The sequence below is a fragment of the Grus americana genome, chromosome 1, assembly GCF_028858705.1.
Source record: "Grus americana isolate bGruAme1 chromosome 1, bGruAme1.mat, whole genome shotgun sequence".
NCBI lineage: Eukaryota > Metazoa > Chordata > Aves > Gruiformes > Gruidae > Grus > Grus americana.
This window is the reverse complement of record NC_072852.1, coordinates 115,735,826-115,759,449: the sequence shown is the minus strand read 5'-3', so window position 1 is coordinate 115,759,449 and position 23,624 is coordinate 115,735,826. Positions and strand designations below refer to the sequence as shown.

The 23,624-nt window shown below is 39.6% G+C and overlaps 1 protein-coding gene and 1 long non-coding RNA gene across 7 annotated transcripts in view; one reads left to right on the top strand and one right to left on the bottom strand.

Annotated features, from left to right (window-relative positions):
* Window positions 1-8,449, bottom strand: part of LOC129197572 (uncharacterized) — a 30,460-nt gene extending 22,011 nt beyond the window's left edge. The window contains exons 1-2 of the long non-coding RNA XR_008574345.1: window positions 8,430-8,449; window positions 7,901-7,981 (exon numbers count right to left, since the gene is read on the bottom strand). This is a non-coding gene — a long non-coding RNA (uncharacterized LOC129197572). The remainder of the gene's footprint in view (window positions 1-7,900; window positions 7,982-8,429) is intronic.
* Window positions 1-23,624, top strand: part of GRIK1 (glutamate ionotropic receptor kainate type subunit 1) — a 170,680-nt gene that overhangs the window by 115,348 nt on the left and 31,708 nt on the right. For all 6 annotated transcript variants that reach the window (XR_008574344.1, XM_054806112.1, XM_054806129.1 and 3 more), the window contains exons 7-10: window positions 1,478-1,621; window positions 17,327-17,434; window positions 21,646-21,759; window positions 22,953-23,156. Coding sequence is in view for 5 of the 6 variants with exons in the window: in XM_054806112.1 (XP_054662087.1) it covers window positions 1,478-1,621; window positions 17,327-17,434; window positions 21,646-21,759; window positions 22,953-23,156 (570 nt within the window). In the remaining variant the exon portion in view is untranslated. The remainder of the gene's footprint in view (window positions 1-1,477; window positions 1,622-17,326; window positions 17,435-21,645; window positions 21,760-22,952; window positions 23,157-23,624) is intronic.

Here is a 23,624-nt window from a genome sequence, read left to right as displayed (position 1 = left end):
CATTTACAATGTTTTCAATTTGCTCTGATTGTAGGAGCATTGTTTTGGGCAGATCCTGACTAGTGTGTCAAGAGTGATTCCTCATCTGTGGTATACTAAGATTAGTTGATAAATTCAGATCACATTTAATTGCCAGCAAAAACCTCCAATGCTGGTAAGACTGATGCTGTTGTAATTTACTTAGGTAAAGAAAACAGACAAAGAATCAAATCTATTAATTTCCCAAAGGAATTGCATGGGAAAAGAATAAAAAATGGATTAACTTTGCAGTTCATATAAATGAGTCCAGTTTCTCATCTGCAGAGTTAGTACTATTTTTTAAGACACCTATTTAATTATTCAGTAGATTTACAAGAAAGGTAAGCACTTCATTTTTACAGCATCCCTGTGCATTAAGTGAAACATGGCTGTTCCCACCTCACACATGAGAGCACTGAAGCACAGTGAAGGTGAAGGTGAATTTTTCTAAAACTTCCCAATGATAAAGGGTGACAGGGTGTGCGATCTCAGCTTGAGACTTACTGGGCATGTTTTTAAACCAACAAACCCATTGTCAAAAGAAACTCAGATGCACAACCAGCATCCTGTAATTTTAGTAATATCTAGGTGTCTAAGGGCTATATTCATCTATCCTTAGATAGAAGTTAAATATATAAGTTCAACTTAACCATCAAAAAAAGGCACCTCGAAAGGACAGTTCACCTCTCTCTAAGACGGCATGGGAGGTATGGCAGGGGAACAGCCCTGGCCAAATCTTGGTGGGGCCATTTCACACATTTGTGACAAAAGCCTTGAGGGCAGTAGACACTTAGAGACAGTAGATACCTGTCCAGTGGGATACCTACCAGGTGCTCGGTGGGATTGATTTCCCTGGCAAGCAGAGCCTGCCTGCCCCTTCAGGAAGAAAGTAATCCCACAAGAGCCATGAGAAGAGCAGCGATGGGGAGCTAGCATGGGCCCCACGTGGGCAGCCCTCCCACACGCCACCATGCCACGCCACCATGCCACACCAAGCTGCACGCTGGGCAGAGACTGGCTTGAGCACCTGCATGGTGCTTTCTAATGACACACCTTGGGGTGGTGAAAATCTTTGGCAACTCCCATAAGGAAACTATAGAAGACTGGGTAATGCAAAGTGCTTGGCCATAAGACATGCCTGGAGGATGAGACCTGGGCTGCTTAAAACCCCCCTTCATGACACAGACCTACCTGTGTGCTCCTTCCTGCGCTGGACCCACTGACCTCTCTCTTCCTGTAGCTACCCAATGTAGTTTTCTTCCCAATGCTCACCAGAAAATACTCTGAAATTAATATAAGCTGCAAAAAATTGATTTTTTTTCCACCTCAGATTTCTGTGGAGAGCCCAGTAGTGGCCTTTTCCATAACAATAGCCCAAAGGAATGATTCTTAGTGGAGAAAAGCAGGGACCAGGCACAAAGATGTACACTAAAGAAAGCCTTTCTGTTTTTTCTTGCAGACTGAAGCAGCTCTGATGTACGATGCTGTTTACATGGTAGCAGTGGCCTCCCAGCGTGCCTCCCAAATGACTGTCAGCTCCCTGCAGTGCCACAGACACAAGCCGTGGCGTTTTGGACCCAGATTTATGAATCTGATAAAAGAGGCAAGTATAGACCATCTGCTTATGGTCAGCATAATCTTTCCTTTCTTCTTTGCCACATTGACTTGTGTTGTTGCTTCCTGCTCTTTGTCATGTGCTATGCTCTGGTTTCTGGCACTCGGATGCCCAATTCTTCCTCACCTTCCTAGCAGAGAAACGTTGATTTACAGACACAAGGCTGTGGCCTGCATTCCAGTGGAGACTTTATCTGGTCTTTGAAAAAAAGAAACTACTAAACTGTAGGTGTGATGACATCTCAGGCTAACACACCATAAGACTGCCCATAATTTTTGCTCGGTTAATGTTATTGTTATGTTATTATGGTTGTAGATAATTTCTAAAAATATGTGATAACTAACAACAGCCATTCTAGAAATTGAAAGAAAAGCAAGTCTGTAGCTCTGTCCCTTTTTCACCACTTAATTCCAATTCTTTTACAGATTGTATGATCAGTAATCAATATCCAGAAAATAATTCTGCCAGTATTTCTAAAGAAGTAAATTGCTTCATGAAGTCATGCACTATCTATCTCATAAGAATGCATCACTGAGCTACCTTGATCCACAGTTGTTCTAAAAAATACACATTTTAGCTGAAATACCTTCACTCTTCCAAAAGTTCAGTTTCTATTATGAATTTCCAATGGAAACTTTTCCTTTAGGGAAATGTGTGGAAATGAAAATTGGAAATTATGTGGGGTTTCCTATGTATACTTCATCTTTTCCCCCAGTTCTTGTCCATGACAGTGTGGTTCTATCAAAGCCACATTCATTAGCCCTTGTGTAAGTGGAACAGGACTTGTAGGCTGAGGTACAAGGTAAGTGGTGGCAGCACATTGGGGCATACCCCTGAATCCAGAAATATTGTAGGAGCAAACTGAAAGACAAGTGGAGGTTACAGAACATGTAGAAGAGCTGTCATCACCTTCTCCAAACCTTTCTAAGTTAATTTTTTAGAATTGTCATTGGCAATACACGACATGGTGATTCACCTACATAGAAAGCGTTGAAAGTTCCTGAACTAGTACTCTCCACACAGGGCGCTTTATGAATTTTGATGTTTCCTTCTAAGCTTCTCTCTTTGAAAGTATAAAGAAAAGACTAGACTTACCCCAGTACTCAGGGACCTGACTTAAAAATTAAGGAAGCTTTGAGATACTTTCCTCACTGCAAGACAATCATGGGAACACCCGGAGGAGACAGGGTAGCAGCATTGATAAAGGTTATTTCTCTCGCACTGACATCAGCCATGCTGCATCCAGCTCCCTCACTGGGGAGGAGGTGAGAAGACTGTAGCAGGCACAGTAAAAGACAGGAGAAAATTGTCTCATAAGTGCCTGTAATAAAGATGAACTTCTTCCTCCCTTCTGATTTGATCTAAGTGGGAACCTTTGCTCTTGTACTTCTCAACCTCAAACTAAACGAGGGAGCATTGCTACTCATACAATTTCTTGTGCATTTTAAGAATAATTATCATGAAATTGAAAGTTAGCAAAAGACTTTGTATCAGCAAATGCATCTGCATAATTCTACAGTGGTGACCTACTTATTTTGGGTGATGCTAAGTATATAGCATAAGCGTCCTGAATCCTAAACCAGAAGAAGTACTTTGACCAAGGGCACCAGACATATCTCAGCAGATCCAATTCAAAGCTTAAACAGTTACACAGTTCACATTTATCACGTACAGCTAGCTTTTCTTGCATGGAGTCAGATATGCGAGCTAATTGCTGATTGTTTTGCAGATAGCGTCTTTCATGGTCAGTAAAACACTGATTTAAATACTTTCAGAGTCTTATCTTCCTGTTTCTGTTCTAGCCAAAAAAAGATGGTTGATAAAAGTACATGATAAGGTTGTCCTGGTTACGGCTGGGATACAGTTAATTTTCTTCCTAGTAGCTGGTACAGTGCTGTGTTTTGTATTTGGGATGAGAGTGGTGTTGATAACACACTAATGTTTTGGTTGTTGCTAAGCGATGTTTACCAAGACAAGGACTTTTCAATTTCTCATACTGCCTCGCCAGTGAGGAGACTGGTGGTGCACAAGAAGTTGGGAGGGGGCAGCCAGGACAGCCGACCAAAACTGGCCAAAGGGATATTCCATACCATATGACGTTATGCTCCGTATATAAACTTGGGGGAAGCTGGCTGGGGGTGTGATCACTGCTTGGGGACAGGCTGGGCCGCAGTCAACAAGTGGTGAGCAATTGCATTGTGCATCACTCATTTTGTATATTCTTTTATCATTATTATTATTATTGTCATTATTATAATTTACTCTTCCTTTGCCATCTTATTAAACTGTCTCTGTCTCAATCCATGAATTTTACTTTTTTTTTTTTTTTTTAGATTGTCCTCCCCATCCCACCTGGGGAAGAGGAGTGAGTGAGTGGCTGCCTGGTGCTTAGTTGCCAGCTGGGGTTAAACCACAACGGGTTTAATAAGACAGTATTACATTTCTCATAAAGGCTATAACAAGTGTTGCAAACTAAATAGCAAATACATTTGGATCTCCCTAGTTCATGTTATGATCTGGTTTGATCAACAAGGATAGATGAACTGTATAAATTAAGAATCAAGCAAAGAGGCATGGAGAAAAGAAGTCAAGCAGGCAGAATGATAGTTTGGGCCCACATAAGTAAAATTTAATTTTATTGTTTTGTGACATGGTACTAACAGTCTGTGAAGACGTTTTACAGACTGGTCTGAAGACAAATATCCTGTACTGTGGTCTAAATAAACAGCTTTCAGGCAAAGAGGTTTCATGCAATGAGTCTTGCAGGTGCTAGACCTTACCAAGTACTTCAATGGCTCTGTGGTGGTTTTTTGCACTTTATTTCAGTGGTGATAAGAACTGCAGTCATCTCATTTGCTTTGTGGGCCAATGCTATAAAATGGCAGACTGCTGGCAACAGAAGGGACCTCAGAAGCTGCCTGGACATGAGCAGAGGTCAACGTGGATAGCCTCCAACTTGTACAGCAGCTGATAGGCTGCTTCTCTCTTCACTCAGCAGATGGCAAATTAGGTTTTTTTCAGCCTGTCATTGTCCTGTTGGGAAGTCAACGTTCAGGCCATATCCTGTCCTCAGGTATACACGAGTTAGTTTCTTCCTTAAAGCAGCTGGAAAGTGGATAAGTTAGGGCAAAATACTGCCTTTTGATTCATGCTGATCTGAATGTGTGCACATTAGAGTTGGTTTCTGAATTTTCATAGTACGTGAAAACAAAAGATGACTAGTTTAATGTGAGAATACTCCTCCCTTGGCCTTACGACTTTGGGTAAGAGTACCAGGTAACAGCAGTAGGAGATACACTGCCTAATTTTCTTAATGACCAAGACTTGAAGTGCTACCAGCAAGAGCATAGGAGAAAAGCACTAGCAAAATGTCTCAGCCTACAGACTAATCAATTGTAGTAACAAATAAGAGTAATCTTGTATGCTCTAAAGATCTCAGGAGCTAATACTGACTGTAGGAAACAGTTGGAAATTTGCAGAGAAAAACAAGGCTGACCAAAGCCCCCCAGCTCTGAGGATGGCTTTGAGGTCAGAGAGGTCACCAGCTAGTTCCTGCGAAGGAGAATGTTACATAAAATACACTGTCTGGGATCAAGACTCTTCTACAATAGCTCATGAAGACCTTTTTAATGAAAAGTAAATCCCCGTCAGAAGCTTGTCTTTCTCAGTGACCTAATGTCATTGATATCTAAATGATATTTTAATCTTTTAGCCCTTATGGAAGCACTCGCAGGGAGTACATCTTACCCATGCCCAGAAAGAAAGAGGAGGTCATTCTCTCTCTTCAGAGAGGGAAAAAGGAGAGAAAGTATGATTGCACCTTTCCTAAAAGGAATATGTATGTAAACATGAAACAGGTGCTTATAATTGAATGATCAAATTCCCTGGTAATGTCCACCTTAAGGAATGAGATAATCCCCAAAACAATGATTGTCTGTTATTCAATTATCCTGTAGACCAATGTGAGCTCCCCTCACTCAAATCCAGTAACAATTAGAAGAACAACTGCATAGAGAAGTATTTCAGAAGATAGAGATGCAGACTTTATCTTGAGTGACATTATTAAATCCCCTCAAACAGAATCACACACACAAATCTCAAAGATTAAAAGAAATCTGAAGCATTTACATCTACATTTCAGTTTATATTGTGTTTTTATATTGTATTTTTCAAGCACATTTAATTAGTAGATACGAGGAGCAACAGCAACCCATCTAGATTCTCCATCGAGTAATTGATTCCTTTGGCGGTGTGACATTAAAGCTCTGAAGAATCCTCTGAGCTGAACCAATTCTTTGTGTAGACTAACATAACGACCACAGAAAGCAACACGATAAGTGGACTTGGTTATACAAGCACTTCCATGACTGTAAAACTTCCAAGCCTCTGTCTCAACTTATTTGTAATAATTCTTCTGAGTGAAGATGTCCCAGTCAGACTGTAAAGCCAGCCTCACTCAAATGCCTTAAAGCTCAAGAAACTCTTCCCTTAAAATTTATAAAGGGTTTTCCAGCCCTTTGCTAGCTGATTATTCTCATTTCTACAAATAATAATTGGTATGCCTCATAGAATGTCTCCGGCTTGCAACATAGACAAGGATTAGTAAAATTAAGTCCCTGAAGAAGCCCGCTTAAATTAGCACACCATTTTTCATTGTTAAAGTCTTAAAATGAGACCTTAATTTAGCTTATTTGTATACAGAAACAGTACTGTAAACATTCTACAGTTTTTAAAGCATCTAGTGTTGTGTGACTCTGGTCTGTGGATGACACTCTGCTTCAAGAGTAAAATTAATAACAAAAAAAAAAGACATATCCAGTCCTTCCCTGTGCAAGAAGACAGCAAGTGACTCTGCATCAAGAAATGAAATTATGCAACTTTATTATTGGCTGCTTTTTGAAACCATGATGTTAATTCAGAACGTGGTACTCTGTGTTCTGGTTACATTGGCTATAAATGTTTTTATTTCATGTTTCTTCTTTACAAAAAGAAAAGAAAAAAACCCACCTTATCCTATATACAGAAGAATGTAATTCCTGGACTGTTTTCTTCCAAACTCAAGGCATTTAATCAAACGATAGCCTTGCTCTGTAGAGAAAGAGTCCTCTCCATCAGCATAATTAGGAAGACTGGGAAACAAAGAAGCATTGTAGTTTCCAGTCACCACAAAAAGAGCTGGGAAGACCTGCACCACAGGAAAAAAGTCTTGAGGATCCTTTGAGCTGAAGCACTTCTTCATGTAGAGTAATGACCACAGAAATCAACAAGATGGGTGGACTTGGTCATACAGGGACTACCACGACTGTATATCTTTCAAGCCTCTGGCTCAACTTATTTGTAATAATTCTTCTGAGTGAAGATGATTCAGTGCGTTAGTCACTTGCTAGCCCATGCTTACCTCCAAAACCAGCTGCATGTCTGCTTCACCCGTGCTGAGAGTGTACAAATGATTTAGAAACTCCTGTCTGTCCTGATATATCTGTTACACACACACTTATTCTAGACCTAGTTGTTCTACAATAAGAAAACAGTAGAGTTCTCTGCTTTTTTCACATTTTAGTGCTGTTTTGCAGCTCTGAGACACTGGCTTTTTTCAGCACATAAATGTTTAAAAGTTTATATCCTTTAAATCTCTGAGCTCTTTGATGTTTACCCAGCACTTTAGATGGATGGTGGATCTCATTTTTCTCTTGGTATGGAGGAAGCAAGCAACCATCTGCAGGACTGCTAGATTTCCTGGGAAGCTCCAGTGCAGGGAACAGAAGACAGAAATAATGAGTTCAAGATGTCGTGACCACGTCCAGATTGATTTTGTCCAAATCTGATGAGCTGACTAACATTTTGAGAAAAGGGCAGGAATGCACAAAGTCTTGATTAACTGGTATCAAATCACAGGATGTAATTTTCAGGGGATTCTTGATAATAACTGGCTAAATCTAAAACAAACATAGAACATCATTGGAAGAAGAAGGAACTGAATATTCTTCATTACAGGAAAAGTATGAATTTAAAATAAGACAGAAGGGAAAGCAATCTATCTGGGGAGATATTAATTTTTTTTTTTTTTTTAAGATTGGCAGCATCTCCAAACAAAGGAGCACAAATCATCTTGTAAGATAACAGCACATTTCTTTTGTTTCACAGTCCGTTATTACAACCAAACTCAACGTGTAAGAGTATTTTCATGGGACTAAAAATCTACAGAGTGGAACAAAAAAAGAAGTCAGCAATACGAGAGTCTGGATGTCAGAAGAGCCAAGAACTCACCATCTCCCCTGCTGTCTGAAGAAAGGTCTATGTGTCAGTCACCTGATCTCTCTGCTTGCACAGATATCTCTATGGACGTAACTGGGGAAAGACGACAATAGTTCAGCTCCAAAACATAAAATAGCATCTGTTCTCCTGCATCTTTGTCATTGTGTTCTAGGGTTGAGCCAATGACAGTGTCTATAGATACTAGCTGCAGTTATTCTCCAGGCTCCGATGCAGCAATATTTAATTAATCCAAAGAAAAGCAGTTATTTACTTGTGTCATGGTTTAACCCAGCAGGCAGCTAAAACAACACCACAGTCATTTGCTCACTCCCCCACAGTGGGATGGAACAGAGAATAGAAAAGAAAAAAAAAAAAGGTAAAACTTGTGGATTGAGATAAAGACAGTTTAATAGGACAGAAAAGGAAGACAATACTAATACTAATTAATACTAATATTAATACTAATAAACACTAACACTAATACTAATACATTCTAATGCTAGAATATATGAAACAAGCGTTGCACAGCGCAATTGCTCACCAACTGAAACTGATACTCAGCTAGTTCCCAAGACAAACTGCCTCTCAGCCCACTCCCAGTTATATACAGAGCATGACATCATGTGGTAAAGAATATCCCTTTGGCCAGTTTGAGTCAGCTGCCCTGGCCATGTCCCCTCCCAGCTTCTTGGGCACCCCCAGCCTTCTTGTTGACAGGCCAGTATGAGAAGCTGAAAAGTCCTCAACTGCTTGGCAACAACTAAAAACATCAGTGTGTTATCAACGTTATTCTCATACTAAATCCAAAACACGGCACTCTGTCGGCTATTAGAAAGAAAATTAACTCTATCTCAGCTGAAAACAGGACATTTTTACTTTTTAAAAACTTACTTCTTGTCCATAAAGTAATGGATGCATTTCTGATATGAGCCTATTACTGTTTCTTACTTTGAACTGAAACCTCTTATTTAAAAGAGCAAACAAAACAACTGCTAGACCTGCATCCCATGATAATTTATTAGAAAATAAAGGTCAGCTTTCCATAAAGATAATGTATGGCTGAGATTAATGCCAATAGGGATTCATATTCTGCAATCAAATTTCAAAAGGAAAATCACTTAATTTATGCAATGATCTATGCACAGATTGCACAATAATGGTCCTAGAACTTGCATACCAGGAATAAATACATATTGAATTGATAAAAAATTATCTGCAAGGTTCTGATACTGTGATATCTAAAATCAAACAAGAAATCTAACAAAACCATTATATATATTTTCTTCCATTCCATTTTTACTTGCTTAAATATTACCTGGAAAGTAGATTTGTTTATAAAAAATAAGCAAGAATTACTATAAAGTTTTTTATCTGAATATATGGAGGATATTTTGATACTTGCTACACAAACCCTTTTTTCAGAACATATTTTATACGTCCTGGCCTATTAAAAGTGCTTATCATTTACTCCTCACTCATGTTTCTATTTAAGTGTTAGTACATTGCCTAAACTAGATGATACTTATTTGTATTGGAAAAAATTCTAGGAGCCCTAGTCACATCACCATCCAGCCATTTGTCTTTGTTCCAAAGAGCTTACGCGATAACTGTTAAATGCAGATGATTTAGATTTTGGAGCAGTGTGGTCTCATTGAAACAATCTGTTCCTCAACCACGCAACCTCCCACGCACTCATTCACAAATTTTCCAGCACTTGGTCCCATTATCTCAGTTGGAAATGACACAGTGCTTTGCACCATGCAAACCCCCCCCCCCCCCCCCCCCCCCCGCCCCCGTAGGCTCCTTGTCATCCTTTTTGTTCAATGGGCTGATGTCACTGTAATAGGACAACAGCCCAGTTGGGGAGGACATTTCCCACTCAAGATTCTGCGTGGGAACACCAGAGCTTTCGCTTTGGCTTCTGGCTCTGCCACAGACTCTGTGCAACCACGTACAAATCACTTCAGGCCAGCTCCAAAATCTGTGTTGCTGTTACCTGAGAGCGTAAAACCGGTCATTGCTTGGTAGGCACTTCCAACGTGCTGACATGATCAGGCAGTTCATCATCCATACTTGTAGTTACCACATCACTCTAAAACAAAAGTAGCAGGACCTAAAATCTAGGTGAAGAAGACCTGTAGCTGGAAATGCCCCAGTTCCCCTCCGTAAAAGGTGGATGACGGCTTTTGTCTAGTTAGTGTATTGAGTCTGTTAGCTGTATGGGACAGGATTTCTCTACATACTGTTTCACCTATACAAGCAGTATCTGTTACAATAGGATCCCAATCCTCATTAACACAGTGAAATTATGGTTTCCAAGTTCGTAGTCAACAGCAATCCCACCCAGACACTTTAGTGACAGTCTTGTTCGTGTAAGACAGACTCTGCTCTTACTAGGAAGAAAAATTGGCAAGGTTTGACCTTTCCTTCCGATTCGTCACGCCCACTCTGTCATCTCTGATATTGATATGAAGCAATCTGGTAGGTGTAAGTAAGCTTTAAAGGAACTCAAAGGCTTTTCAAACATATGCCCTGAAATGAGTCCACCTAAGCCGTCATCATCAAGTATTCAGGGTTCATTTGTCAACTTTGTCACACCAAAAAGTTTCATATGACTACCCCTGAACGTCATTAAGCTCAACCGCTGCTCTGGAAATGAGTGCTCTTGGGCGGCTCACGGAACAGCCTGTGCCTCTCCTAAGAAATGCCCCTTCTCTATTTGCTCACCATTTCTCTCTCTTGTTTCAAGGCTGGGGTGTGCTCAGTCTTACAACAGCTGCCTAAACCCCTTCCTAAGAACAAGCCTACGCCACACCTCCTCTTTTCCATGCCAGTGCTGCTTAATAAAAAAGCCTAGGACTGTACCAGTCCTGGAGCTCTTCTGAGTAAAGACGCTATGAAGCATCATGATTTTCAGTGGGGTAGATAAAACCCTGTAATGGTGAATGCTGAAATTCTTTTTATTGCATCTGTTATGCTAGATTTGGACCAGGATAATGGAAAAGTTATACGCTAACTCACTATATTCCATAATCCTTGAGGATCTTTTTTAATAAGAGGATTAATTGTAAGAGCTGATAAATTGATGTGTGGCTGAGAGCATATAATGATTTCCACTGTAACTAGAAGCAATATCACTATCACTTAAAGCTATCAACTGTCTCTGCAATTCTAATAAAGCAGGAGTTTTCTCTCCCAAAAGGAAAGAAAACCAAAGGACAATTAAAGTAAACTTTCTCTTGGTCATTACCATTTTGGTTAGTATTTAGTGGTATTGTTATTTATGGTATTGGAAGATTTTGTTGTAGAAAAGTGATCTGTGGTATTCTGAGCGTGTGGCCACAGTAGGTTTAGGTATGGCTATGTTTTATAAATTTTTCAGATATCTGATTTTGTAGTCATGAAGCAAAAGTTTGGAGCGAGAAAAAAAGATGAGAAAAAGAGCTCACTCACTGTCTTGTCGCATGTCATAAAGGAACACAATCAATGTCCTCATTACGTGTACATGTACATGTACATTTGGGGTGTTGCATACTAGTGCTTCCTGAATTCCAGGTCAGATGACTGCCAATGGTTTTTTTCTATTGTTTCATTTATCATTAAAAAAAAAAAAAAAAAGAAAAACAGCAGCATGATGGTGGTGTAATTTAATACCTTTTACTTCACAACTGTGGTTAATTAAAAAAGTACATTAAATCAATAACTGATGTTCAGTTTTGCCTAGTAAATTCTGATAATAAACAAACAGATTATAACACCAAGAATTAAAAATAAAACTATACTTGGCCTATATATCCATAATTACAAAACCAGGGAAAAAACAGTCAGTACGATTACTTGTCTTTGTAGGTTACCTTTAACATGCTTGGGAAAGCAACCTACCAAAGGTCAAGATAATCCCACTGACAAAACTGAGTAGACAGAAAAATATCCTTATCTTCCATTAGACTTCACTCTAGCTTCTGAATGTACTTCTCCCATACTGAAGAGTTCAGCTAACCAATTTCTGTTCCAAGCTCTCATTAAATCTGTGGAAAAACTCTGCTGATTGCACGCCTTTAGGATAAGGTTTCAAAATGTTCAAGTTACACATAAACAGCAAGAGAAAGAAAAAAAAGAGGGAGAGAAATAAAAAAATTACAGAGACTGTTTTACAAAATAAGTAACTAAATATGGCCCATTCTCTACTTCGGGAATTTCTTAAGTCAATTGCAGTAGGGTTTTTTGTGTGCCCAGATGCATTTGTAAGGCTTTAGAATGAAGACTGTCATTTAGCATTGCACTTATATCCAAGAATAGTATTCACATAAGATGTTGTTTATCATCAATTTATGATACTTTCATATTAAACAATAATTCAGGCTTCAGTGGCAGAAGCAAAGCATCCAAATATCTTATACAAATTCAGACTCAGACCTGGTATTGTGCAGGTTTTTGGAGCTGAACAATAGAACAGTTCATTTTTCGCAACAATACTGTGCTAAAATAGCTTTTCCTCCTGGTTTTTCACTCAGAAGTTTTATCAACATCCTTTGTTTATTTATTCTAAAAAATTCTTAAGAGTTATGATGGTTTCTCCTTATACCGTTTAAAGTAGATTCATTATGTACACATATTTCGTAAGTGATATAGTCACCATTTTATTTGCATTTGGGGGTACATATGTGTATCTCATCTCAGATGCTTTCTTCTAACATTAGCTCCGGACACATGTTCAAAATGGAGGGGTTTATTTTCTGAACAGTGGGAACAATAGAAGGTTAAAACTTGAGTTTGAAACTCTAAAGAGATTGCTTGATTAATTGCAAGTAGAGGTCTAAGGAACAGGTTCAGAAAAACTGTTTTATTTCACAGGTTATTGGAATAAGTGGAATATTAATAGAGGAGCAGAAATGTCTGCACATTATGAAACATCATTAAACATAATAGTTTAAAGAGGTAAAATAAGATTATGCCTTTGCATGTTTGTATTGCGAGGGCACTTTGAACACTTTAAAAAGTACCTTGAAAAATACAAAGTTTTCTAATCTGAAACAGTATCTGTTACTGGGACACTGGACTCAGAAAGAAAAAATATGTCATAGGCAGATAAACAGTTAACTAAAATATTTGGATAAACATATATTGAGCAAGAAAAACCAAATACATAATAGAATCAATCAATTTGTCTGAGAAAGATTGACACTTTTGTGTGCAGTAGTGCAATACAGTATCTACCAAATTGGCTGTATCCCATTGAGGCTATATCACAAAGCTGAAGATTTACTCAGTCAATGCATTATATACACTCTACGTTATGATTTCTTGATCTGGTTATATCTTGCTAATACAAATCTGGAAATATAAGTGAGGTCTGGTAGAGGCAAAAGAAACAATATAAAGCGTATCTGTTGTTTTACCTTAGTAAGTCTGGTAGCAGCTGAACTAATTGATTCTGTGATTGAACTGTTGATTGGCTTCAGCTGAAACTACGGCTGCTATAGTAATTGATTCAAGATGATGAAGTGGAAATTGATATAAAGACCGTATAATGGTGGTGTGAATTGATAGCAAGCTTCTGGAGTGTTTGCTCTTAGAAGCTGAGTCAGCTTCGTTTTCCAGTTGTTATAATTGTCCATCAATATATTTACATGGAAACCAATATTGTAATTTGAATATTTAACTCCAGGTGTCACTTTGTAGTTTACCACAGTTAGTTTTTTTTTTTTAAGTAGTAAAAATAGGAAGCTTCAGAGTTTTAATTAGGTTGCTTTGTATATTTTTGCCTTGTCAGGTACCTGACAGCCGTCAGAGATGACTGAAGACTTATCTGTAATCTGTTCTATCTACTACTTTTTCAATGCTTCATAAGAAGGGGTCTGAGTAGCTACTGGTCCCGTATGGTTTACTTCTCAACTACCAGTTGAAACCAAGAGATTGGGTTAATTTCCCATTTAGTTTAATAAACAGGAGAAAGTCATCAAATGTTTACAACTTAGAAACAAGAATAATAATTATCTGACAAAACACGGTATTGAAGACTGTGAGACCTTATTTTGAACCTCAGCTAAACACTCCATTGCCCTACTGCTGCAAACCAGACTCCTGGAAGAACAGCATTTCCTCGCAGTTCTGTTGTCAGAGCCAGCCTGCAAGCTTGCATAAATGAGATCTTCTGTTACAAACAGAAGCTACTGAAACTCACATTTTTTAATTAAGCTGCAAGCTATACTCAAAATTATACCAACAAAATTGAAAATACATTCTCTCTGCAAGAGTTTCAAATTGTGCCCTTAGTTCCTCTAATATTAAAGCAAGGACAGAGTGCAAAAAAGCAATTTCTTTTGATGAATTACATGATTAGGTTCCGATTCAACTTTTATTATATCCTGTAACATTTAACACGGAGTGTCACTAGAAACATTAAAATTGCTATAAATCTTGCGTATAAAAGCATGAAATCTCATTGCTGTGTTAAACAGTCGTGCGGTTTCTGACTATTCAGAAAGTTCTGCTTCATTTCTGTTCGTTAATTGCATTTGAGGACTGTGCAACTGCTGCCTATTCTGTTTGCCTGAACGCGGTGCCTAATAGGCACTCGCATCCTCCATTTACCTGGCAGGCGTCTAGAAGTGGGGGTATGGAGCTATGTTTTCGGGGCAGCCATACATTTCACTGTCTTTGCGTGCAGCAGGCAGTTGTGCTTTAGGACTCGAATCCTTTTCAAAGCTTGCAAGTTTTACCGTAGACTTCAGAAGGCCTGGGATGGACCGTAGGTTCCTAACTCATCCCTTCCCTTTGTGTCTGGCGGAAAACTTTTGTTTCTGATCAGGAAAGAAACATTACCTGTCTGTCTAGACATGTTGCACACACAGGCGCCACAACTGTCTTGAAGTCAGGAATTAAATTACGTTCACTGGACTCAAACCCAAATGTGTTATTCTTATAACTTATTCTTATAGAATAAATAAAATAAAAACAAGAATTAAAATTTAGAATTCAAATGCTATTTGAGGCGTATGTCTCACAATTAGGGTCTGAAGAACATTCAACATTTAAGTTTAACTCTTCTAAGAAACACTCCCTGACTCCTGTTTATTATTTAAGTCACATTTGGGTCATTATTTGATGGTCTGAGTGGGAATTAAGTTGACAAAGGCTATACGCACTTCTCTGCTACCTTCAGATTGAAGCATACACCTGTGCAGCTTGTAACATCTTTTTCTTCCTTTTTTTTAGTGTGGGGGTAGAAGCACCAATGTCAATTTTCAAAAGTGAGCTAGCATTTCACCATACAAATCTGTTTTTTTACAAGAATGGAGATGTAGGCTCCTGATACCATTTCCAGAAATAACATATTGGTTCCTTTATTCAAGATCGTATCACGTTAGCAGAGAAGCTGAGCATCTGATATGTAATCAATAAATGTGAGCATTTCACAGAAGCAAATTGCCCTCTGAGGAGGTATTGATCTCTAAAGATCGTATTTTAAAAAATGTTCTATCTTTATGAGTAAGAGATGGGTGTCGTGTCAGAGTAGTAAAAAGACAGACTGGAAAAGAGATATGACGAAATGCATTCATGTGTGTCCCCTCCTGCTATCTTAATTATATCAGCATACACACCCACAAATGTTTCACTGTTTACAGCTGAGATTCCATGTGTTCCCATGTCATTAAGATGGAAAGTCTCATAGAAAGGTTGTTGCATTTGCACTTTTCCATTCTTATGTTACTTCAGCATGCTTAGGAATCCTGCTATATTTTCACAAAATTCTAGATGCATTAGATTTGTCTGAGACACGTGGTGATGACATCCCAGCATCTGAGATTAAATCCTGCAGATTCAGAGCTAGAATTCAGATTTAACAAGAAGGGGAGACACCGTTCTGTAGGTCTGCTGATTTTTAATGCAGCTTTCCTTATGTCATCCATCTACAACAAATTAAATGAAACAAATAACAATGTGCAGTAGAAAAGCTTATAATTTAAGAATTATATGGCTGACACACATGAAGAAACTATGCCATCATTTATCATCAGCCTTTCTTGTATCTTTGAAGAACGTAATCTAATGTGGGAGCTCCCAAAAATAGGTTATAAAAATTGTCTGCAGTTTGAAATCCATCAACTACTTTCTTTTATAGATAAGCTTCAGCACTGGGGACAAAATGGGGGCTATCAGAGAGACAGATAGATCTCATTTAAAAGAAAGTGAGCTTGCTGGGAAGCCTACAATATACAGAAAACTTAAATTGCAGAGGAAGTTAGTTCTAGACATTGATCCTGCTGCGCTGAAGAAGTGTTCCCCAGCACAGGGAATCATCATGGCTATACAGACTGAAGTACAAAGTCCACCACTTTAACTTACTCCTGATGCTCATGTTTAAAACAAGGAAAGTGCGATTGCACTTAATTATGATAGAATGGTAAAATGCTGCCTGGATCAAAACTGATCAGATGTAACTTGTATGCTCTACTTCAAACACGTATTTAAGATTTGCATATACCTTACACTACAAAGTTTTTACTAGGTCTCTGTGACTGGGTGATATTTTTTTCCTGAAAGCCTGCTTTTAGAGCCATCGTCATGATGCCCGGCGAGCACAGGCAGTGGCAGTGCTCCTATTAGGAGTGATACACCTCGTTTCCTTACTTGGGAGCTTGTGTCTTCTTCCTTGGTGATGCAAACTGAGTAGAGATTAGTGAAACAATTCAGCTGGGATTTGCAGCCAAGTCCAAGGACATTAGGAGTCCAGTGCTGGTGGGGGAGATTTAACCACAACCTGTCCTGGAAAAATCTGGATTTCTGGGCCCTGAGTAGCAGAGGCAGTATCTATCCCATGAGACCAGGAAACACATGACTGAAGTGTTGAGAAAGCTTTGGTGATTTGGGATGGTTAGCTACTTTTGTTCATTAAAGACCTTCTGGGGACTTCCGTTCAGCACCGATTGCCATTTGTTACCCATTCGTCATGGAGAACTTACAAGGTCCTGGGCTGGGGTGAAGGGGATCCCTCCAGAGAGGCTGGGGGATTCAGACTGTCGTCCTCCAAGGTTCAGACCCAAAGCTTGGACAAAGCAGACTCCTTTTTTAATTTCTCAGTGAATTCTTATGCAGTGCAAAACTGCCCTGTCTTTGGGCACATGTAATACATATTTTTATTCTCTCTTCAGTCTATCTTTTTAGATATAGTACTAGACATACGTAAATCAAAATATATAAACTGTTACAAACCTGTGCCTGATTGTTAAATGCAAAAGATATTGAAGAGAAACTAAACAAGAAAAAAGTTGAAGAAAGTGGGCTTTTATCAAAGTAACAAAGCTGCATCTGTTTTAAAAAAAGCTATTTGGAAGTGATACAATGCTACACTTAATTTAAAATGCAATATTTGTCATGGCTTCAGAGTAGTTCCTACTAATGGTTACAGGGAAGAGTGTTTTTGTGTTCACACAGGCACGGTGGGATGGCCTGACAGGGCGCATAACCTTCAACAAAACGGATGGCTTACGGAAGGATTTTGATTTGGACATTATTAGCCTGAAGGAGGAAGGAACAGAAAAGGTAACCAGATCTTTCATAAAACAATGACAAAAAGCTAATTTGACAGGGGGGTAGGAAAGTCAGTTCTCCTCAGCTTGAATCTCCTGTGCTTGGGGTAGGAAACACTATTCTCAAGATTAGTTAGTTCAAAGTTAAAACGGAGCTACTAAGATTGTTTTATTATATTATAATGCATGTCTTGCATTTTGAGGTATGGGATAGGAATTTGGGACTGGCAATAATTATCTGAATGGAAATAATTATTTTAAGTGCACATTATCTTCAGCTCTTACTGCTGTAACTTGGTGTGGTAAATTAATATGTATAGATAAAACCTAGGCTTATCTTACATGTACTACTTTTAGTAAATATGACATGAGGGAGAGAGGAAAGAAGGTGCTTGAGTAATAACCTCAACAAGAGCTGAGATGTTAAAAATCCTTCATGTTTTTGAGATTAGATCGGTTCTCTTTCCCTAACATCCCTAACTGCTTATCATAAATTGTGCTGAAATGGCAAGACTACAGGCGACTGAGTTGTAGCATCTTTGTTTGAAAACAGAAAGTTCTGCATGATACAATTTCAGAAACTGGTTCTGCATTCAAACAAAAGACAAATAAAATTCACGTTCCTTCAGGACACTCAGGGAACCATGCCTCTGAAAAAAAAAAAAAAAAAGAGTCTTGTTTTCCTTACTTTACCACTTATAAATTCTCCTGAAGACGCTGAGGTGTAAGGCAAGGAGAGCTCCTTGACTTGCAGAGACCATAGGAAGGAGCCCAAAGCCACGGACACTTTTGGCCACGTTTCACACTAGCTGGATGGCTTTGCTGCTGGCATCCGAACCCCGCTGTCACCAGCCGGGGACCACTTGGGGAGGGGCCCTGGAGGGAGGCAGGGTGGCCTTGCCCTGGCCCTCAGCCAGCAAACATGGGCTCCTGATGGGCACCGCAGGGCTCCCGCCGCCGCCGCCTAGGAGGTGGCTGCTGGGGGTGTCCAAAAATCCCTAACACAGGTAACACCACCAGCTCGTGTCAGGTGGAGACAATGTTGTTCCTTGCTCTGCGTACACTGGCTTGACTCCGAATGATAATTGATGATGGGTTAATTGAGACTTTAAATGTAATTGCTCCCACACAGCTCTCCAGACTGGTTCTCTTTTCATTTTTAATGAAGCACTCTGTTTATTTTTCTCTGTACCAAGGCTGCTGGCGAGGTTTCTAATAATTTATATAAAGTGTGGAAGAAGGTTTGTACACAGACAGGTGATGCAAAAAACCTTTGGGATGGGTCTTCAGACTCATCCTTTGGGTTTTGATAATGACTCTTATATTGCAGTTTAGAGACAGCAGTCTATCCGAGAGTATGAATTTTTCTGGTAGAATAAGTTTCACCCCAAGTGGGGACACTGTGATTCCAAATAGTAAAAAAATCTTGGCAGGATTCAGCTTTTTCACCATTTTTTTAAATATTATTTTATTTCTTGGGAGTTATGCCTTTCCTCTCTTTGAGTAGAGGCTTCTGGCTGCATCAAAAGCAGTCCTTTTGTCAGCTGTTATCCTTCCTGATTCACCTAAGATTCACCACGTGTGGTAAATTTACACCATTTCAATTGTGTATTAGCATGAGCAGCAAAGACTGTTTTAACGTGCAGGGTTGGGGGTTTTTTTTGCCTCCCACAAAATGCGTATTGTGCAGGTGATGTTCGAGCATTGTTGGCCCCAAATCTTGACAAGTGTGTTATTAGCTCCTTACAGAAAATAATATAGATGATTAAGTGGGTGCTGTCATTCACTAACATACGGAAATTGGAATTAAGCTTGTTTATAAAAGATCTAAATCACCCCAGGAATCTCAGCCCTTTTGTAAGGTGAGGTGCCTCTGCCTGGTGGATAAGTCACGGAAGTGGGAGTCAGAGCCCAGCTCCCACAGTTGCCATTCTGAAAGGAGAAGATAACTACTTCATTTACCACGTTTAAAGTGTTCTGGAGTCAGAAGATAAAAATTTATTATAACACTTAGAATTATATTTTGTTTTGTATTTCACACAGATCTTATTATTTCCCACTCCTCCCACATACACAGTTTAGAAAGGTTTTGGTTTTGTGTTGTTTTGAGAGGGATTATAATGCTACAGAGTCGACCAGTGCAAAACATCCTACAGCACTCTTTTCGTGTTCTTATACAGCACATACTTAATAACCTTGTTTTAATCTTCAGTGAATCAGGCTAAGGCACAAAGGCCCCCATTTCCCTCATTACTGGTGAATAGATCATCCTACCTGACATGCAGAACGCTATTGAACCAATCTTGCTTTTGACTCTAGGCATTTCATGTTACACTGAATTGATTTAAACCAAATTACAATTGGTTCAGAGCACAGGCTTGCTGAGAAGGGCATATGACACCTCTCAAACGTGTCACTAAACTGCAATAAATCCCCCGGATTCACCATAGTGATGTACTACCTCGGCCTCATTCTTCCAGTGCCCCTCCGACCTCCTCCATCGCTCTAATCAAGGTTGACCTGCGGTGTCATTCTTTTATCCAGATGTGGAGTCATCTCTTGGTGTATTTTGTATGCACTGTGACTGTGTCGCTCCATGTTCTTCATGGTTGTTCTCCTCTTCCCTGCTGCCAGCCGATAAAAGCATATCAAGTCAGAAACAACGAGCAGAACGGCTTTTTGATTAACTCAGCCACCTTGGTGCAAATTCAAGGACACTGGTTATTTACTATATTCCTGGCACAGGCTATCATAATATCCAACATTTTATTTTGTGTGTACTTTCCAGATCGGTTTCCCAACCTGATCTAGTTTTGGAAACAAAGGGAATGACTGATAAACACTTGAAAGAGTAATTTTAAAAAATGGTGTGACTATCCCCATTAAGCATGCTTTGGAAAAAATGTTTGTGAAAGGCGAAAGCAATGGCACCCAGGGACACAAACCCAAAGTTTGTTTGAAATTATGCAGTTATTACTCCAAATCCACACTCAGCAGGCACAAACTAATCTGCTGGGTTTGGTACAAAGGCAACACCATCGCTGCCTCAGTTATCAACCAAAGAAAAAGAGTCCAGCCTGGGTCTGAAATGACTGAGCATCTGACGGCAGATAGAGAGCTTCAGGACACGGGACAAGTCAGTCTTAGACTTACTTGGCAGCTTCGCTGGCAATCCCAGCAGGGAGGATCTGAAAGAGGATCCCTCCCGGGTAGAGCTGAAACATGCTGGCAGAGCGGCGTGGTGATGCGAATGGCTCTGGACGGCTGATGTCAGTGCCCCAAAACGTCTGTCTGGTGCTCTCCACAAATGTCCAGTACAAACCAAACTGTCTGAGCCAGCCCCTTGCCTCGAGTTTTTTCACATCAGCCCTCAGCCACGCTGGGTATTTAAATGCAAAGGCAAAAAAAAAAAAAAAAAAAAAAAAAAGAAGATGCTTTCAGACTGTTTATGTAAAGTAAATATTTATCTCAATAAATCAACACGGTTATAATTTCAGCCCTCAGAAGGCATAGATACAAATCCACTGAAATCAGGAAGATCTTTCCTTAGAGGCTTTGGATTGGGCATTAAATACTGGAATTCTTCACTATCTCTGATGCTAGAAAGGAATTCGCCTTTGGCCACTTATATTTACTGAACAAATACTGATCGGTGCATGAAATGGTATCACCTTGCTAGCTCTGTCATATATAGTAGTCAAGAAATGACAGAATAATCTTTGCTAAACCTGCTGAAGGCACAGCAGAAGCAAAAGGCCAGTACATCCATCAATCTGCTTCAACATATTTATTCAAGCTTTTAATCTGTTATATTGGAAGAGAGAGGTCTTGCCATATGTTTCAACTTTACCATTTACAAAATTAAAAAAAAAAAAAAATTCATAAAAATAGATATTTGACATTTCTTAGTGGAAAACAAAGCCAACGTGTTCCACTTTTGTAGCAAATTGGGTACTACACCACTGTATTGACATGCCTTATACTCTTACAGCTCATTCATTTCCACCTGCTTTTGAAAGGGCGGTATGTTCCCTGTGTTTTCTAAATCAGCCATTTGATGTTGCTGCCTTACTCAGACCTACAGCCGTTTCCCTTCTCTAGCATTTCGTACTGCTGGTGTCTCTTTCTGTGGTGACTAGAGCCAGTGCGCACTCTTCCCAGGCGGTGAGCATTTAGGGAAATGTTTCGGCTCGGGCAGCCGCTCACCCGCTCTCTTCTGTGCAGATTGGGGTTTGGAACTCATACAGTGGCCTTAACATGACGGACAGCAACAAGGACCGATCGACCAACATCACGGATTCCTTGGCTAACCGGACGCTTATCGTCACCACCATTTTGGTAAGCCTCGCTGGGCGGAGGTGACACCTCAGGCGTTGCTGATGGTGGGTTGCGGGGCTCGCCGCGGGCACATTTGCCGCCTCCACCCTGTGCTCCGCGGGTTTTCCTCCACACTAAACAAAGTTTTGTTAAACTAGCCTGTTTTCAAGCATTTTTTTTTTTCATTTAGACTCAGAATTGACATACACATTTATCTGTCCACAAGACTGATTCAAAAGTACCCCACTGCCAGTGAAAGACTCTCGGGAACCTCCGCCTCCAAAATTGTTTACCTTACTTCAATATTTCAGAGGTGAACCCTGCATACTTGTCTTCCCAGAAGAATTAACACACACACAAATACTTAGCTTTGTAGTCAGTGCTTATACATCCTTCCTTTTTACTGAAAATGAGATGAAGAGGACTGAAAGAGAGTAGCAAACAGTGGATAGACAGATTGAGCTATGTCCTTACTATGATTAATGGGAAATATGCAACTGAGTATTCACAAGTTGCTCTGCCTTGTGCTTTCCCCCTGGCCAGTAATGCAACTTTTTTTCAATTATTTTGCCTAATTCCTCAGGAGGAGGGAAAGAGCTCAAAGACTCCCTCTACACTCCTTTTCTATTGCCGGAGGTCTTTTGCCACATTAAACTGCAGAAACCTGCTTGCCCAGATCTTCTTCTATTCAAAATCCTTTAAAAAGAAAAGCAACAATGTACTTTGCAATCTACCTATGCTGTTCACCATTTTCTTATGTGAATACCTGCTCAACTCACAGCTGTTCTGTACATATGAAGGTTTTTTCCAACAAGGATTTATTTCTCTCAGAATATAAAATTATAGGTTCCCCTTATGGTGCTTTTTCTGTTATTTAGGCTTCTCCTTCAATATCCCTTCCTGTCCCTTAGGGTGGGACAAGATAGAGTACAGATCTTGGGTCTGATTTTGGAGCTGCTGAGCACTACTTTAATTAAAGCTCCTGGGAGCTATGAATGGTCTGTTCCACTGAAAATTAGGGCCCTTATGCTTATCACTAATTGATTCAGTCAATTTGTTAACACACCTAAACCAGCTTTTAATAGACACGGTAAATTACTGGTTTCCATCTAATTGCAATCCATTTATAAAATATTAACATAATTTAGAGAAACTGACATAATCCAAAACAAATCTCATTTTTATTGCTACGTGTCTACTGTCTTTTTCTGTAGGAAGATCCCTATGTTATGTACAAGAAGTCTGACAAGCCCTTGTATGGAAATGACAGATTCGAGGGTTATTGCCTGGACTTACTAAAGGAGCTGTCAAATATTTTAGGCTTCATCTATGAGGTCAAACTAGTTTCTGATGGTAAATATGGAGCCCAGAATGACAAAGGAGAGTGGAATGGGATGGTCAAAGAACTCATAGATCATGTAAGATTGAGTCCTTCTCTCTTTATTCTGCTTTCACCTGTGGTATTTTACATGAAGCCAGCCCAAATGAAACGTTTGCTTTAGTTTTCATTTTTTTAGAGCCACTGGTCTGTCTTTATTGCCATTTGTCAGAGTAGGAAGTCACATCGGTATGTCTCAACCAACAGTTTTGTGGGTGTTGGGGGGAACCTCCATCTGAGGTGGGGTAACGGGTACTGCGCTGGCTGCCCACCCCTTGGCTGCAAACTCCAACAGCAAAGGCTGAGCTTCCGCTCACATGCAAGTCACAAATCTCCCTCTGACTGCAAAAAGAGAAAAGAGGGGTTTTGTACCGTGTTCATGTACCAAACAGTACCCTAGCAATGTTAAATTTTGTCGCATGCTTCAGATTTATAGTCAAATTTGGTTTAGTTTTTAATACTTGAGGGGAAAAATGGAAGGAATCGTAGAGTGTTTGCTGAACATGAA